Here is a 17,604-nt window from a genome sequence, read left to right on the forward strand (position 1 = left end):
ATTCTACTGATGAAGGTTTCTTTTGCTCAAAGGTTCATGTATCAGTTTGTAAAAAAATCTCCTTATTTTTCATTTGAACATTTTTTGTTCTTTGTTAAGGAAATGTTGTTATTTATAGCTTTTAGGAGTCTGGTCCTCCTATTAACTATGTTAATAATCCTTTTCAAATCTGGATTTTAACATTTTTACTCCTGAGGTATTTTCATATTCAATATACTATCTGTATTTTATTCTAGAAAATTGTTCCCTCTTGGGACTGTACTACTATTTCTATGTAAATTGGTACTTATTTTCAGGATTCTTTAGAATATGAATATAACCTTAGTAGAGCATATTCACGTACTGTTTATATTTTTAGCTCAGCTTTATCTGTGGCTGACATTACTGTTCTCTCAACCTTTGTTAAACAGTTAGCATAAGCAGTTTCAGATTCTCAAGTATATAACTCTGTTTATTTACCTTAGATTTATTCATTTAATTATTTTTACTATATCTATTATTATGATTTCAAATATATTTTATTATCTCTATCTTGTTAGGATAATAATTTGTTTGATTTCTATTATCTCCACTACTCCCTACTTTTAGTCCGGTGATATAGATCAGTTGGTGAATGTCCTGACTACAAATGCTTGTTCTAGATCCAAGGGTCATAGATTCATTTCCCGGCAGGGTTATTACAGCCCTTTGGCCCTTTGAGGTCAATTTATTGTGTACCATTTATTTGGGTAATAATAACAACTGTTTTTATCAGCTGCTAATTTGGTTAACTCTGAGTGTAAGCACTGAAAAAGCTTTTTTTTTTATTCTTCTGGGAGAAAAATGCTATATAATTACTAATTATTAGACTGCATGAAGGTGCGGTTTCTTTCAGTGGCTATGTGCATGGAAGTTTTAGGTCTCATAGCTGCAGCATCTGGGGTGGTTCCCTTTGCTCATTTTTTATCTGAGTTCTCTTTTTGCTTTGCATACTGAATCAATGATACAGGGATTGTTTTAAGATATCACAGTTGATATTTTTAAATCCTAACACTCTACTCTCTCTGTTTTGGTGATTAGTCTATCATCATTTTATTCAGGGGGCCTCCTTTTGTTCATCCTTCCTGGACTGTATTGGATGCAAGTCTTACAGGTTGGGGAGCTGTCTGAGTGTCTCTGATAGCACAAGGGGTTTGGAAACTTCAAGAGGCGAGGTTTACAATCGATATTTTAGAACTCTGTGCTATTTTTCAGAGTTCTTTCAGGCTTGGGCTCTTTTAGGAGAGAACTTTTTCATTTTTTTCCCCTTTCAGACAGACAATATTACAACTGTGGCATATGTTAATCAATAAATAGGGACTCATAGTTCCTTAAGCGGTTAATAAGTATCTTGAATACATTCTTAGATGGAATTCATCTCCTGTCTCTTTTCTACGTTTTTTTTTTTTTATCTCAGGTTTAGACATTTGGGAGGTGGATTATCTCAGCTGTCAGTCTTTACATCCGGGAGAGTGGTATCTCTATACAGATGTGTTTTCTCAATTTCCCAGGTACCTTTTCAGGTCCAGGGATCCTCAGGCAGAAATAGTGGATGCATTAGCAGTGTCTTGGTTTTGCAACCTGACTTCATCTTTCCACCTCTGTTTTTTTCTTCCAAGGGTGATTTCCAAGATCTTATTAGAACAGTCTCATGTGTTTCTGATGGCATCAGCATGGCCTCACATATTTGGTATGGGGATCTTGTTCAGATGTCCAAGTTGCCATCCTTGGCTGCTTTCTCTTTGGCCAGCCCTCTTGTTTTAGGGGCTATTTTTCCATCGGGATCTCAAATTACTAATTTGATAGTATGGAAATTGATTAGTGTTTAGTCATAGAGGTTTCTCACTATGTTGCAGGCTTATAAGTCTGTTTCAAGGAACATGTATTATCAGGTTTGGAAAACATATATTTTATGGTGTTCTTCTCATAAATCCTTTTGGCATTCTTTTAGAATTCCTAGGATTTTACAGTTTTTTCAGGATAGTTTGGATAAGTGTCTGCAAATATTTTGAAGGGATAAATCTCTGTTCTTTCTGTTTTATTTCCTAGAAAGATTGTTTAAACTTCCTGATATTCACTGTTTTGTTTAGGCTTTGGTTGTTAACAAGCCTGTTCATTTATTAATTTCTCCTTTTTGGAGTCTTATTTAGTTTAAAGATTTTGCAGGCTCTTCTCTTTTTAGCCTATATTTTCTTTGAAGATTATCTACTTTCTTGGAAAGTGTTGTTTCTTTTGACTATCTCTTCTGCTACAAGAGTTTCTGATTTATCAGCTCTCTTGTGTGTCTCATCTGATTTTTTTCATTTAGATAAATTGTTTTCTGGACTTTTTTTACCCTAAGGTTGTGAATTTGAACAACATTTAGTAGAGAAATTGTTGTTCCTTCTTTGTGTCCTAATCCTAAAGAATGTTTTGAGAGTTCTTTACATCCTTTGGATGTGGTAAGAGCTTTATAATTCTATATTGAGGTTTCTAGGATTTCAGAAGACTTCTAGTCTATTTGTTGTATTTCTGGTTCCAGAAAAGGTTAGGAAGCCTCTGACATTTCTTTGGCATCCTGGTTAAAGCTTTTGTTTTTCAAGGCTTATTTGGAGGCAGGGCAGGCTCCGTCTCAGAGATTTACAGCTCATTCTACTAAGTTCAGTTGCCATTTCTTGGGCTTTTTCAGAATGAAGCTTCGGTTGATCAAATTTGCAAATCAGTAATTTGGTCGTCTTTGCATACTTTTCTTGTTTTTACCATTTTGATGTATTTTGCTTCTTCTAAAGCAGTCTTTCGTAGAAACGTTCTTCAGGCAGCTGTCTCGGTTTTGATTTATGTTTTTTAAGAAAAACTTCATTATTGTGTGGATTTAATTTCTCAGGGGAAATAACTGTTGTTATTTTTTCCCTCCCTCTCTAGTGACTCTTCTGTGGACTTCCACATTTTGGGTATTTCTATTTTCCCATATGTCACTAGCTCATGGACTCTTGCCAATTACATGAAAGAAAACATAATTTATGTAAGAACTTACCCGATAAATTAATTTCTTTCATATTGGCAAGAGTCCATGAAGCCCACCCTTTTTATGGTGGTTATGTTTTTTTTTTGTATAAAAGCACAATTATATTTCCAGTTCCTCTTTTTGTATGCTTTTTTACTCTTTTTTTGTTATCACCTCATTACTTGGCTATTCGTTAAACTGAGTTGTGGGTGTGGTGGGAGGTGTATTTATAGGCATTTGAGGTTTGGGAAACTTTGCCCCCTCCTGGTAGGTATGTATATCCCATACGTCACTAGCTCATGGACTCTTGACAATATGAAAGAAATTAATTTATCAGGTTAGTTCTTACATACATTATATTTTATCTACATGTATGTCCAAAATACACATGTAACTGAATGTAAAAGGAAATATGCAAGTGATAAACATAACAAAAGACTACTTCATCTTTTGTCTTTTTTTTTTTTTTTTTTAAACTAGGTTGGTGGAATCAAAGATAAAGTACTGGCTGCCCACAGAGCTGGGCTAAAGAGAGTGATGATACCCAAGAGAAATGAAAAGGATCTGGAGGAGATTCCCCTGAATGTGAGGAGAGACCTTCATTTTGTGATGGCCAGCTCACTGGATGAAGTTCTTAATGCAGCCTTTGATGGGGGGTTTTCACACAAGATCACTACTGATATTTTAAATAGTAAATTGTGAAATGTATCTTGATAAATAAAAAGTTGTGATTACAATCCACATTGATAAAGCATAGCCCCTTTTCAGAAATGTATATTTAAAAAGTCCATAACAATTTTGTTACAGAGCAGTTTTCATGAATTATAATATCTGGGATTTCAACATAACAATTGCTCCAGTATTTTCAAGTTAGTGGTTCAGTTTGTAGAGTGGTGTTACAGATATTGTTCTCCCAGGACCTTTTTAGCGGATGCACCACCCTGCTGACCAGCGGGCTATAATTTTAGCCAATATTAAGCCTAAATTAGCAAATAATAAAAATGCTCAATTTTTATTGTACAAATTATCATTAAATACATTTATACTAAATTATGTAATTAATTTGTGCGTTGGTTAGCAGAATATATATATTATTAGAAAATATTACACTGCCCTCACAATTTTCTGTGGAGAACACCGAGATAAGTTACATGGTTCTTAAAATCCATTTTGCTGTCATATAAGATCTAACTGAGGTGTAAAACATTTATTTAGTGGTTTTCCTGCAGTTTGCGCTGAATTAATTCTGCTAATACTGTTAGCATACTTGTAAACACAAATGTATTTAAAAAGTAAAACGTAAATTTAAATGTAATATTTCAATCAGACCTTTAAGCCATTAACAAAAAGGACATCAGAATGTTTGTTTATGATTGAAATGGAAATTGTTAACTGTTATTGTTTAAGTGAAAAAAAAATTAGATTTGAAGGGACATAAAACCCAATTTTTTCTTTCATGATTCAGATCAAGCTTTAAACAACTTTCCAGTTTACTTCTGTTATCTAATTTGCTTCATTCCCCTGGTATCCTTTGTTGAAAAACATACGTAGGCAGGCTCAGGATCTAGCTGTTAATAGGTGGCTGCACATTTATGCCTCGTCATTGGCTTATCAAGGTGTTTAGCAAGCTCCCAGCAGTGCATTGCTGCTCCTTCAATAAAGGATACCAAGATAATGAAGCAAATTGATAATAGAAGTATCTGAATAATGGAAGAAAAAAAGTGATAGTCAATATTAATTTAGCCACTTTCATCACAGTAAAGGTGCTTTGCAAAAAAAAATATGTTTTTCAGTTGATAGCTACTTTTTTTTCAATCAGTTAAGAATCGTAAACTACTGATTAACTAGAAATAGATATTTTAAAGCCTAAAAACTGTATTTTTAATAATTTGTCAATTAAATTATATTGAACAACAAACTACACATCAATGTAGCATTGTTTTCTTTTTTTTACACATGGTATGTTGCATACACAGATATCATTTTTCATTTTTTCTGTTTTGTAAAGCAAGATACATACTCTGGTGTCTTTTAGATTACAAAGCACCTGTTTAAAAGGAAGGAACAGAAGTTATGCAGTAGGGTAAAAAAACAAACATAAACCTTAGTGTGAACAGAACACTTTTAGTTACTTGTTCATCAGTAAGGAATTTACTTTTGTAGACTAGTAGTACTATAGGAAAGAACGGGTGTCAGAAATTAAAAAAAATCTAATAAGAAAAATCTAGACAGAAGAATAAGGGCTACCTTAGGGAGAGGATGTGTTTCTGTCTTAGACTGTTGGCAACCAAATGTGCCCATGATAAGGACATTATGCAGTGTTCTGTACTATGGGGGGATAGTGGGTGGTAGAGCAGGGAGGCACCCAGGTCAAAATGGGGATAGTGGTTAGACAAGGGACCGTCGGCATGGCTTAAAAATAAAAAAAAGGCAAGTAGACATTTGCTGTGCAGCACGCCTAGTTGTAAAAAGTGCTGTGCCAGCAGACCAGGCTGACTTGTAGAACTATCCCAGAGCACTTTCATCTCAGTGTTAAAGCAAAATCTGCATCAGCTTAGGCAGAAGCAAAAAAAATACAAAAGGACAGTTCTACCCTAGAACCATCTCCAGCAAGATGTGGTAATAAGGTGGAACTTCTTTTCATTGAAAATTTTGGAGCAGCAAAGGGAAATTCAGTCTATGAAGCAGAACCATAACACTGAAGTGACATACCCACTGGGGAGAGACCAATCAGTGGTGTTAATCCTTAAACCCTTCTGGAACATCACAAAAAATCTGTCTCAGGAGACTGTCAGATTTGGCCATTTTATCCCTGTTTACGCACCTCATTGCTAAAGTGGCACAGATGGCAATGTAGCCAAACTAGTAGAGAACTTAAAGAAAACAACATTTATGCATACTAGAGCTGTGAATTGGGCAGTTTCGCTTACTGCCGAATGCGGAAGTAGGTTTTGCCCAGATCTTAGTGTGTTTCACTTGCACAAGAGGATATTCGTCTCCAAAAAGAGCCAAATACTGAAAATAACCTCCTACCTACGCGTTCGCCAGTGAACGAAACTGCAGAATGCACATCTCTAATGTATACCTGATAAATGATTTCTTTCATGACGGTGAGAGTCCACAAACCATCACATGTATGATTAAAGTTCAGTCTGCTAAGAGGAGACAAAACACTGAACATAACAGAGCTTTTAATCACTCCCACTCTCCCATAATCCATCAAGGAGAATTTTAGAAAAGAAAGATAAAGCAGGGTAAGTGAAGTGCAAACTGTTACTTTTGTCAACTGTACTAAAGAAACAAGGGTGAGTCTTGTGGATTCTCACCATCATAAAAACATAATTTATGCTTACCAGATAAATTCCTTTCCTTCCGGATAGGGAGAGTCCACGGCTTCATTCCTTACTGTTGGGAAACACCTGGCCACCAGGAGGAGGCAAAGAAACCCCAGCCAAAGGCTTAAATATCCCTCCCACTTCCTCACTACCCCAGTCATTCTGCCGAGGGAACAAGGAAAAGTAGGAGAAACATTAGGGTATAAATGGTGCCAGAAGAATAAAATAAATAGGGGACCGCCCATAGACAAGAAAAAACAGGCGAAGGCCGTGGATTCTCTTTATCCAGAAGGAAAGGAATTTATCTGGTAAGATGGGGAGAGTCCACGGCTTCATTCCTTACTGTTGGGAAAACTATACCCAAGCTCCAGAGGACACTGAATGAATAACAGGAGAGAACAAAAAGGAAGAGGCAGACTGAGAGCACCACAGCATGCAAAACTTTTCTCCCAAAAGCTGCTTTAGCAGAAGCAAAAACATCAAACTTGTAAAATTTAGAAAAAGTGTGTAAGGAGGACCAGGTAGCCACCTTACAAATCTGATCCATAGAGGCCTCGTTCTTAAAGGCCCAAGAGGAAGCCACTGCTCTAGTGGAATAAGCCGTTATCCTCTCAAGAGGACGATGTCCTGCTGTCTCGTAAGCTAAGCGGATGACGCTTCTTAACCAAAAAGACAGGGAAGTCCAAGTAGCCTTCTGCCCCTTATGCTTCCACGAATAGACAACAAACAAAGAGGAAGATTGTCTAAACTTCTTAGTAGCCTGAAGATAGAACTTCAAGGCGCAAACCACATCCAAATTGTGAAGTAAGCGTTCCTTCGATGAGAAGGATTAGGACACAAGGAAGAAACCACAATCTCCTGATTGATGTTGCTATCTGACATAACCTTAGGAAGAAAACCTAATTTAGTACGTAAATCTGCCTTATCTGCATGAAAAAAAACACATAAGTGGGCTCACATTGCAAAAGCAGAGATCTCAGAAACTTTGCGCGCAGAGGCAATAGCCAATAAAGATAACAATTTAATGTCAGTGGAATGCAGAGGCTCAAACGGAACCTGTTGCAAAACCCGAAGAACAAGATTTAGGCTCCAAGGAGGAGCCCCAGATCTAAAAACGTCTGATCCTAATCAGATCCTTAACAAAGGACTGCACGTCTGGAAGCTCAGCCAGTCTCTTATGCAATAAAACCGACAGGGCCGAAATCTGTCCCCTCAGGGAACTAGCAGAAAGGCCCTTCTCCAGCCCATCCTGGAGAAATAAGATCCTGGCAACCTTAACTTTGTGCCAGGAAAAACCATGCTCTTCACACCAGAATAAGTAGGTCCTCCACACCTTGTGGTAGATATGCTGAGTAACTGGTTTATGACCTTGAATAAGAGTATCAATGACACTCTCAGAGAAGCCTCTCTTGGCTAAGACTAAGCTTTCAATCTCCACGAAGTCAGCATCAGATAATCTAGGTTCTGATGAACAAATGGACCTTGTATCAGCAGGTCTCTGCGACAAGGTAGCTTCCACGGGGGAGATGAGGACATCCCCACTAGATCCGCGAACCACGTCCTTCGTGGCCACGATGGAGCAATCAGGATTAATGATCCTTGCTCCTGCTTGATGCGGGCCACTACTCGAGGAAGAAGCGGTAATGGAGGAAAAATATAGATACTAATGCATCTATTAGATCCGCTTGGGGATCCCTCGACCCGTACCTGGGTATTGAGACGGGACGCCATGAGATTTATCTCCGGTGTCCCCCACTTGATGCATATCTCTGCAAACACCTCGAGATGGAGAGACCATTCCCCTGGATTGAAGGATTGCCTGCTGAGAAATTCCACCGCCCAGTTGTCCACACCCGGAATGTGGATCGCTGACAGCGAACAGCTGTGGGCCTCTGTCCACTCCAGAAACTGAGAAACTTCCTTCATTGCCAAGGAACTTCTTGTTCCCCCCTGATGGTTGATGTTAGCCAATAAGGTTATATTGTCTGATTTCAAGGTTGCCCGTAGTTCCAAAATATTGATCGGGAGGGAGGACTCCTCCTGAGTCCACAACCCCTGTGCCTTTTTGGCACCCCAAACAGCTCCCCATCCAGATAGGCTTGCGTCCGTAGTCACAATCTCCCAGGATGGTCTTAAGAAGCATGTCCCTCGGGATAGATGATATGGACAGAGCCACCAAGAGAGTGATTCTCTCGACCGGCTGTCTAATACAATCTGTTGAGACAGAGCTGAATGATCGCCATTCCACTGCCTCAGCATGCACAGTTGTAAAGGTCTGAGACGGAACCTGGCAAAAGGAATGATGTCCATGCAGGACACCATGAGACCAATCACCTCCTTACACTAAGCCACAGAGAGACTAGAGGAGGTTCGGAGGGCAAGACATGCCGAAGTTAGCTTGCAACATCTCTGGTCTGTTAGAAATATCCTCATGGATATGGAGTCTATTATAGTACCCAGGAATTCCACCATGGTACTTGGGATAAGAGAATTATTTTCCAAGTTTATCTTCCATCCATGTGATCGAAGAAGACTGAAAAGGGACTCCGAAGTTTTTAGCTGTTGCCAGAACTCAGGGTATTGCAGTAGCCCCATACTTGGACGATATTCTGGTGCAAGCACCATCTTTTCGTCTTGCGGAAGAATTCTTGGAGTCCCTTTTCAGTCTTCTTCGATCACATGGATGGAAGATAAACTTGGAAAATAATTCTCTTATCCCAAGTACCATGGTGGAATTCCTGGGTACTATAATAGACTCCATATCCATGAGGATATTTCTAACAGACCAGAGATGTTGCAAGCTAACTTCGGCATGTCTTGCCCTCCGAACCTCCTCTAGTCTCTCTGTGGCTTAGTGTAAGGAGGTGATTGGTCTCATGGTGTCCTGCATGGACATCATTCCTTTTGCCAGGTTCCGTCTCAGACCTTTACAACTGTGCATGCTGAGGCAGTGGAATGGCGATCATTCAGATCTGTCTCAACAGATTGTATTAGACAGCCGGTCGAGAGAATCACTCTCTTGGTGGCTCTGTCCATATCATCTATCCCGAGGGACATGCTTCTTAAGAACATCCTGGGAGATTGTGACTACGTACGCAAGCCGTAGCTAGGCCAGACGGGCAATGAACTGGAAGTGCTGGTCCAAGAATGCAAACCTCAGGAACTGAAAGTGTTCCGTGTGGATTGGAACATGAAGGTAAGCGTCATTCAGATCTGTAGTGGTTATAAACTGGCCTTCCTGAATTAGAGGAAGGATGGACCTTATCGTCTCCATCTTGAAGGAAATTTGTTTAAGCACTTTCGGTCCAGAATTGGGTGGAAAGTTCCCTCCATCTTTGGGACCACAAAAAGGTTTGAATAAAATCCCAAACCTCTATCTTCGATAAGCACCGGGACAACAACTCCTAAGGAGGATAGATCCTGAACACACCCTACAAAGGCATCCCTCTTTTCCGGTCTGGTAGACAGATTCGAGAGAAGGAATCTGCCCCTTGGCGGATGAGATTTGAAGCTTATCTTGTATCCCTAAGATACCCCCTCCAGGACCCACGGATTCTGTACATCCTTGAACCAGGTGTCTGAAAAAAGAGACAGTCTGCCCCCTATAGGAGCCAATCCCAGATCGGGGGCTGCCCCCTCATTCATATTTGTTTTCTGCTGGCTTCTTATTCTGCTTGGATTTATTCCAGGACTGAGCCGGCTTCCAAGTACTCTTGGGTTGCTCGGGCTTGGAGAAGGATTGTTGTCATTGAGAGTTGTCAGAACGAAAGGAATGAAAATTAGAAGATTGTCGTCCCTTAGACTTGTTCTTCTTATCTTGCGGTAGGAAGGCACGCTTGCATCCAGTAACCGTAGAAATAATGGAGTCCAGGCCTGGACCAAATAAAATCTTTCCCTTGAAGAGAAGAGAAAGGAGTCTGGACTTAGAAGTCATATCCGCAGACCAAGACTTCAACCAGAGTGCCCGGCAGGCTAGGACCGCACAGCCAGAGACCTTTGAATTTAGGCGAATAATTTGCATGTTCGCATCACAGATAAAAGAATTAGCAATTCTCAGAGCTTTAATTCTGTCTTGAATATCCTCGATGGGAGACTCCACCTCAATGAGTTCCGACAAAGAGTCGCACCAGTAGGTAGCCGCTCTGGCAACCACGGCAACTGCAGCCGCCGGTTGAAACAAAAAACCTGTATGTTGAAACATCTTTCTCAGAAAGCTTTCCATTTTCTTATCAATAGGCTCTCTGAACGAAGAACTATCCCCAAGAGGTATAGTAGTATGTTTAGCAAGCGTAGAGATAGCACCATCCACCTTAGGAATGGAGTCCCACAAATTCGAGACCGGGAACAACTTTTTAAAAGTAGACGAGGGGGAAAAGGGAAGAACCAATTCTTTCCCATTCGTTCTTAAAAATGTTCGCCATCTTAACTGGCACAGGAAAAGTAAAAGGAACTTTTCTGTCTTCGTAAACTCTGTCTAATTTAGCTATCATAGGTTCTTCAGGCAGCGCGGCCTCTGGAACCTCTAACGTAGACAGAACCTCCTTTAATAAAAAACGCAAGTGCTCAATTTTAAATCTAAAGGACGGTTCCTCCGCAGCAGGAGGCTTAGACGCTAAGGACTTCCGACCCAGAAAGTTCACCCTCTGAAGCTACAGAGGTTAACTCGTCATCGGATAACTGGGACATAATAGCTAAATCCGATAAATATTTAGATGACTCCGGGTCAGGAGAGCTATATTTAACCTTTCTCTTGCATTTGTTAGAGCGAGGTAATGCACTGAGGGCCGTAGACACCACCGTTTGTAACTGCGCGGCAAACTCTGTAGGAAGAAGGCCCCCTCTGGATGGAGGATTATATGTGCTACGGGGAACGGCATGTGGAGTGGATAATGTAGAAATTCAGAAATATATCAGAGCGCCAACAATTGAAGGCAGGGTTCCAATAAGCCAATGTCAACTTTACAGGTGCATTTGCAGTGTGTTTCTTACAGTGCAATCAGAACAATAAAGCAGCATGTAAATAATTAATACACTGATTAATTAACCCCAACTGTTCAATAAACCCCCTTCAGTGGATATTAATCCTGGATCCTATCAAGGTATAAAGGAGCCATGCTGTGACCCTGTTATAACATTTTATGTGTAAAAATTGAAACAATCCTACCTCCAGGATCCATGCTGTGGAACAGAACACAGCCTCTCAAGTGTCAAGTCTTATAGCAGCGCTCCTGACATGGACTTAAGTGAGAGAAAGCAGGCAGTGAAACTCGTCAACACGGAGGAGCTGTTAGCAGTAGTCTGGATGGTTTCACATAAAAACTTTCTCTGCATCTCCAGACTACCTTTCATCAATACTCTCACTAAGAGGTTGACATGACTACTTAAAACTCCAGTCCTATCTCAAAGGGCAGATACCCTTTTTCAGGACTCTCTGAATCTTCTGACACTTCTCTGCCCCCTCCTAACATGAAGAAAGGCAAAGAATGACTGGGGTAATGATTAAGTGGGAGGGATATTTAAGCCTTTGGCTGGGGTGTCTTTGCCTTCTCCTGGTGGCCAGGTGTTGTATTTCCCAACAGTAAGGAATGAAGCCTTGGACGATACCTATCTTAGGAAGGAAAAGCCATTTCTATATCTTGGCCCATACCCTGGGTAATACCAGTGAGACCCCCTCTCCAGAGGAGCGTGGACAGAACCGACCACTTCCCTAGTTACTTAATACACGTAGATCAGAGACACTACCCCTTCCTCCACCTAGTGACGTCCAGCCAAGTAGGTGAACCAGGCAAAAGAGAGGGAGCATGGTAAGTATTACCCAGGGTATGGGCCAAGATATAGAAATTGCTTATATTTGGGTGATACTTTATAGTTATCTTGAAAATTACCTTTACATTGCAGTCTATGGGAACTGTGTGTTCCCAGTAAATATATATGTATATGCTGATATACATATATATTTATGTGTTAATATGTGTAGTCAACAAACAAGGACAAAGTTTGTCTAAAATCCTTAGTAGCCTGAAAGTAGAACTTCAAGGTGCTAACCATGTCCAAATTATGAAGCAAACATTCCTTTGCAGAAGAAGGATTTGGACACAAGGAAGGGTCTACAATCTCTTGATTGATGTTGCGGTCTGACATGACTTTAAAAAGAAAACCTAACTAGTATGTAGGACAGCCTTATCCAAATGAAACACCAGATAATCCGGCTCACATTGCAAGGCAGCAATCTCACATACTCTGCGCACAGAAGCAATAGCCAGTAGAAAAATAACCTTCCAGGACAACAATTTAATGTCAATCTCATGCAAAGGCTCAAACGTTGCCTGTTGCAAAACCTTAAGAACAAGATTTAGACTCCAAGGAGGAGCCTTAGATCTAAACACGTCTGATCCTAATCAGAGCCTTAAAGGACTGTACATCGGGAGCCTCTTGTGCAGTAAAACAGGGCCGAAATCTGTCCCCTCAGGGAACTGGCAGAAAGGCCCTTCTCCAATCTATCATGGAGAAACTATAGGATCCTGGCAACCTTAACTTTTCCAAGAAAATCTGCGCTCTTCACACCAGAATAAGTAGGTTCTCCACACCTTATGATAGATGCGACGAGTAACCAGCTTATGAGTTTGAAAAAGAGTATCAATCACTCTCAGAAAAACCTCTCTTGGTTAGGACTAAGCATTTAATCTCCATGCAGTCAGCCTTAGAGAATCTAGATTTTGATGAACAAAAAGGACCTTGTTCCTGCGACACGGTAACTTCCACAAGAAAAAAAGTGGTAACGGCGGGAAAAGGTAAATTAGACTGAACCTCCAACGCACAACTAATGCATCTATTAGCTCCGACTGAGGATTCCTGGACCTTGACCCATATCTGGGTAGCTTGGTATTGAGACGAGACGCCATGCGATCTATCTCCGGCGTCCCCCACTTGTTGCATATCTCCGCAAACACTTCGGGATGAAAGGATTGTCTGCTGACAGCGAACAGCTCCTTCTTTGGGACCACGAAAAGGTTTGAATAGTATCCCAAACCTCTTTCTGCTATAGGTACCGGGACAATGACCCCTAAGGAGGACAGATCCTGCACGCACCCCAGAAAGGCTTCCCTCTTTTCTGGTCTGGAAGACAGGCTTGAGAGGAGAAATCTGCCCTTGGGTGGATGAGACTTGAAACCTATCTTGTATCCCTGAGCTATGACCTCCAGGACCCATGGATCCTACACGTCCCTGAACCAAGCATCTGAAAAGAGCGATAGTCTGCCCCCTACACGATCCAGCACTAGATCGGGGGCAGCTAATTTAGTCTCGGCGGGCTTCTTGCTCTGGTTCGATTTATTCCAGGACTGAGCCGGCTTCCAAATACTCTTGGTTTGCTCAGGCTTAGCGGAGGGCTGCTGTTGTTGGGATTTATCAGAATTAAAATTAGAACTTCGTCCCTTAAGACTTGTTCTATTTATCTTGCGGTAGGAAGGCACCCTTGCCCCTAGTAACTGTGATAATGGAGTCCAGGCCTGGACAAAATAAAATATTTCCTTTAAAGGGAAGGGAAAGAATTCTGGACTTAGAAGTCATATCCGCAGACCAGGACTTCAGCCAGAGCGCCCGACGGGCTTGAACCGAAAAGTCAGAAACCTTAGCATTTAGGTGAATAATCTTCAGGTTTGCATCACAGATAAAATAATTAGCAATTTTTAAGGCTTTAATTTTTTCCTGGATAACATTGAGGAGACCCTCCACCTCGATCAATTCTGTTAAGGAGTCGCACCAGTAGGTAGCTGCTCCAGCACCCGCGGCAACGGCCGCTGTCGGTTGAAACAAGTATCCCGTATGTTGAAACATCTTTCTCAGAAGAGTTTCCATCTTCTTATCCATCAGCTCTGAACGACGAGCTATCCTCAAGCGGGATAGTAGCATGTTTGGCAAGTGTGGATATAGTGCCATCCACCTTAGGGATGGAACCACACAACTCCAATTGAGAGTCCGGGAATAATTTTTTAAAGGAAAACAAAGGGGAAAAGGAAGATCCAATTCTGTCCCATTCGTTCTTAATAATGTTCGCTATCTTTACAGGCACAGGAAAACTCAAAGGCACTACCCTGTCCTCGTACACTCTGTATAATTTAGGAATCAAAGGTTCATCAGGCAGCTTGGCCTCTGGAACCTCTAATGTAGATAGGACTTCCTTTAGAAGAAAACGTAAGTGTTCAATCTTAAATCTAAAGGCTGGTTCCTCTGCAGCAGGAGGTTGAGGCAGCATACTCCATCCCAGAAAGTTCACCCTCTGAAGCCTCAGAGTGCGACTCATCCTCTGATATCTGAGACAAAGCAGAGAAATCCAATAAATCAAATGATGACCCCTGGGCAGGAGAGCTATGTTTAACCTTCCGTTTGCTTTTAGCAGGATGAGGAAAAGCACTGAGGGCCTCAGACACCGCCGTTTTTAACTGCACAGTAAAATCTGATGGTAAAAGGCCCCCTCCAGATGGAGGATCAAGCGTGCTACGGGAAGCTGTGTTTGTAGAAGGAGATGACAGTTGGGTATGCTCCTCACAGGACGGCGAGTCCTCAGAGGTGGATGGCTCAGTGGTACTGAAGGGGTTAACCTTCTTTGACCTAATAACGTTATCAAGTCATGTGGAACTTTGTTGAGAGGGCGGGCATACCAAGGCCTCCTCAAAATATAAACAGGTATTACTATTTGGATTAGACGGAGTACCCTCTAGTATATCGGAATCCTCCATAGCTTAAGCTAATGACAGTAGGAAACAGAAATTAAACGATTTTTATTTTTCAAAAACGGCACCTTTATACTCCCAATGGCTGGGGCACTCACCACCGCCTAGACCCAAACAATACAGAGAAATAGTCTTCTCCGAAAGCCAACTTTGTCAGGAAAGAGGAAATAAAAGCGAGACCACTCCCGGTCACATGGTGCGCAAGGCAGGACTGCCCCTGCTATGAGAAAAAGCACGCTCAAAGTGAAAGTAAAAATCTGCGTTCCAGCCATATAACAAACAGCCTATTAGCCCAATAAATTCTCACACATAAAGCAGCATAAAATCAAAGCATCACATTTGATTAAACCCCACTCTTCAATAATCCCCCTCAGGAGATATTAACCCATGATTCTATTAAGATAAAAGGAGCCACACTGTGACCCTGTAACATTTTCAACATATGTAAAAATTTATACGATCTTACCAGAATCCATGCTGTGGAACAGAAACACAGCCTCTCAAGTGTGACAGTCTTGTAGCATTGCTCCTGACATGGACTTGAGTGAGAAAAACAAGCAGGCAGTGAAACTCATCAAAACTGATTGCTTAGGAGCTGTTAGCAGGCAGTCTGGATTATTTCGCAGAAAGACTCTACCTGCATCTCCAGACTCTAACTTTCATCAATGCTCTCACTGAGAGGCTAACAAGACAACTTAAAACTCCAGTCCTATATCGAAGGGCAGACACCCCTCCTAAGGAACTACTCGGAAATCTTCTGACACTTCTCTGCCATCCTCCTGTGACGAAAAACAAAGAATGACTGGGGGATGTGGGATATGTATTTAAGCCTTTGGCTGGGGTGTATTTGCCTCCTGCTGGTGGCCAGGTTCAGTATTTCCCAACAGTAAGGAATTATGCAGTGGACTCTCCTTTTATTAAGAAGGAAATAGTAGAAAAAACATGCATAATTTAGGAGAAAAGACCCAAATCTGAGGAAAACTCCTCCCAATGGGTCCACTTCAGGGAGAACAAGTTTGTTCCCCTATACCAGAATAGTGTCAAAAAACACAAAACAGGTAATGAGTCATATAGAGAGCACCCTTGAAATGTATGTCCCACTTAAGATAATGCCAATATAACCCATAATTTGTGAGAAGGATCCCTTAATAGCATTCACAGAATTAGCCCCCGCTACTTTAACGCAGCTGATGCCACCGAGCCAGTTACAGACAAAATTGATTAAGAATCCCAGCCCTAAAGCAAAATGTTCAGCTCCTGGAGCTTCTTGGTGGACATCTAATGGGCAGCAGGGAATCATTTGCACTACAAGAGCGCACTCACCCCCTCTGCCAAAAGTCCAGGGATTTTCCCTAAGTAAGGAACAGATGAAAGCCTGAATACATCCCAAATAAAACATAAGGAGTCTCCCCTTTTCTCACCCGGGATAATGTCTTACCCCCATCGGAGCGCAGCTGAAAAATTGAAATTCCTGCTGTGTGCTGCAGCCGAGGCAAGAGTAAGAAGGGGAGGCAGAAAGCACACCAAAGCAGCAGAGAGGCGGGAAGAGAAACTACTGCCATTAACTCCCCTCATGGTAACCTATGCGCTATTGCATCTTCAGCAACTGATGCTGGCCTATCTCCTCCTGCTGCAGACTTGTAGTGACAAGCACGCTATGGAAGCCAACCAGCATGAGGAAGCAGGGGCTGGTACCATAAAATGCATAATAACCATACAGCTAAAACACTCCACACTGATAAGTTACTTTTAAATGTCTGCTAATCTTTGTATACTTCCTTGACCAAAAATTGAATATCTCCACTGTGCACAAACCTTCACTACTGTATACTAATTCAGCCATTAGGAATGTGCTAAGTTTGTGCAGTCTGTTATTCCGCTGTACAGACTACTGATTAAGAGTGCAATATCTTGTATATAGCCATTAGTAATGTGTGCTGTGGCCCAGCTAACCTATAAATAACAAATGTACTTACTGTTAGACCATGGGCTGTGTGAGACATGCAGGTATTACCCAGACTCTGTCCCCTCTTCCATACTTAACCAGCTAACATACTGTATAATACAGTAGTGCGCCAATCTCATGCTGTAACAAAAAGTAGAGGATGTACTGAGGGAGTACATCTTCATGGCTAAACAGGAGACAGCTAAATAAACTGTCCCAGAAATGCCCGTTGGAAGCTTGTAACCACAACTCCATTGAGATTTACATTGCACAGCCAGTACTCTCCTAAATCCTTCTCTTCCAGGAACTATCCTATAAATGGAATCAATATCACTGATTCTTGCATAAAATCCTGAGCACCTCTATCTTCACCTGCGCCTAGACAAGGCAAAGAGGGTAAGGGAAGTAGGAGGGATACTTAAAGGCAAGGTAAAGTTCGCTACGTTTTAAAACATGTTTACTTTTCTATTTAGCACTGCAATGCAGTCGCTAAGTTGTTTTACACAATTGATTTGTTATTTTCATGAAAAATATTAAAATATATGCGCACAGTTTATTGTAAAACTCCTCCCCGCTTCTACTTCCTATTTT

General features: G+C 41.2%; 1 protein-coding gene across 1 annotated transcript in view; it reads left to right on the forward strand.

Moving 5' to 3' along the window:
• The window catches only part of LONP2 (lon peptidase 2, peroxisomal), a 530,106-nt gene extending 525,182 nt beyond the window's left edge, over positions 1-4,924 (forward strand). Inside the window, exon 16 of the mRNA XM_053719407.1 lies at positions 3,482-4,924. Coding sequence (XP_053575382.1) covers positions 3,482-3,703 — 222 coding nt within the window. The 3' untranslated portion in view covers positions 3,704-4,924. The remainder of the gene's footprint in view (positions 1-3,481) is intronic.
• The last annotated feature ends 12,680 nt before the right edge of the window (positions 4,925-17,604 follow it).

This window comes from Bombina bombina, chromosome 1 (assembly GCF_027579735.1).
Source record: "Bombina bombina isolate aBomBom1 chromosome 1, aBomBom1.pri, whole genome shotgun sequence".
NCBI classification, from domain to species: Eukaryota; Metazoa; Chordata; class Amphibia; order Anura; family Bombinatoridae; genus Bombina; species Bombina bombina.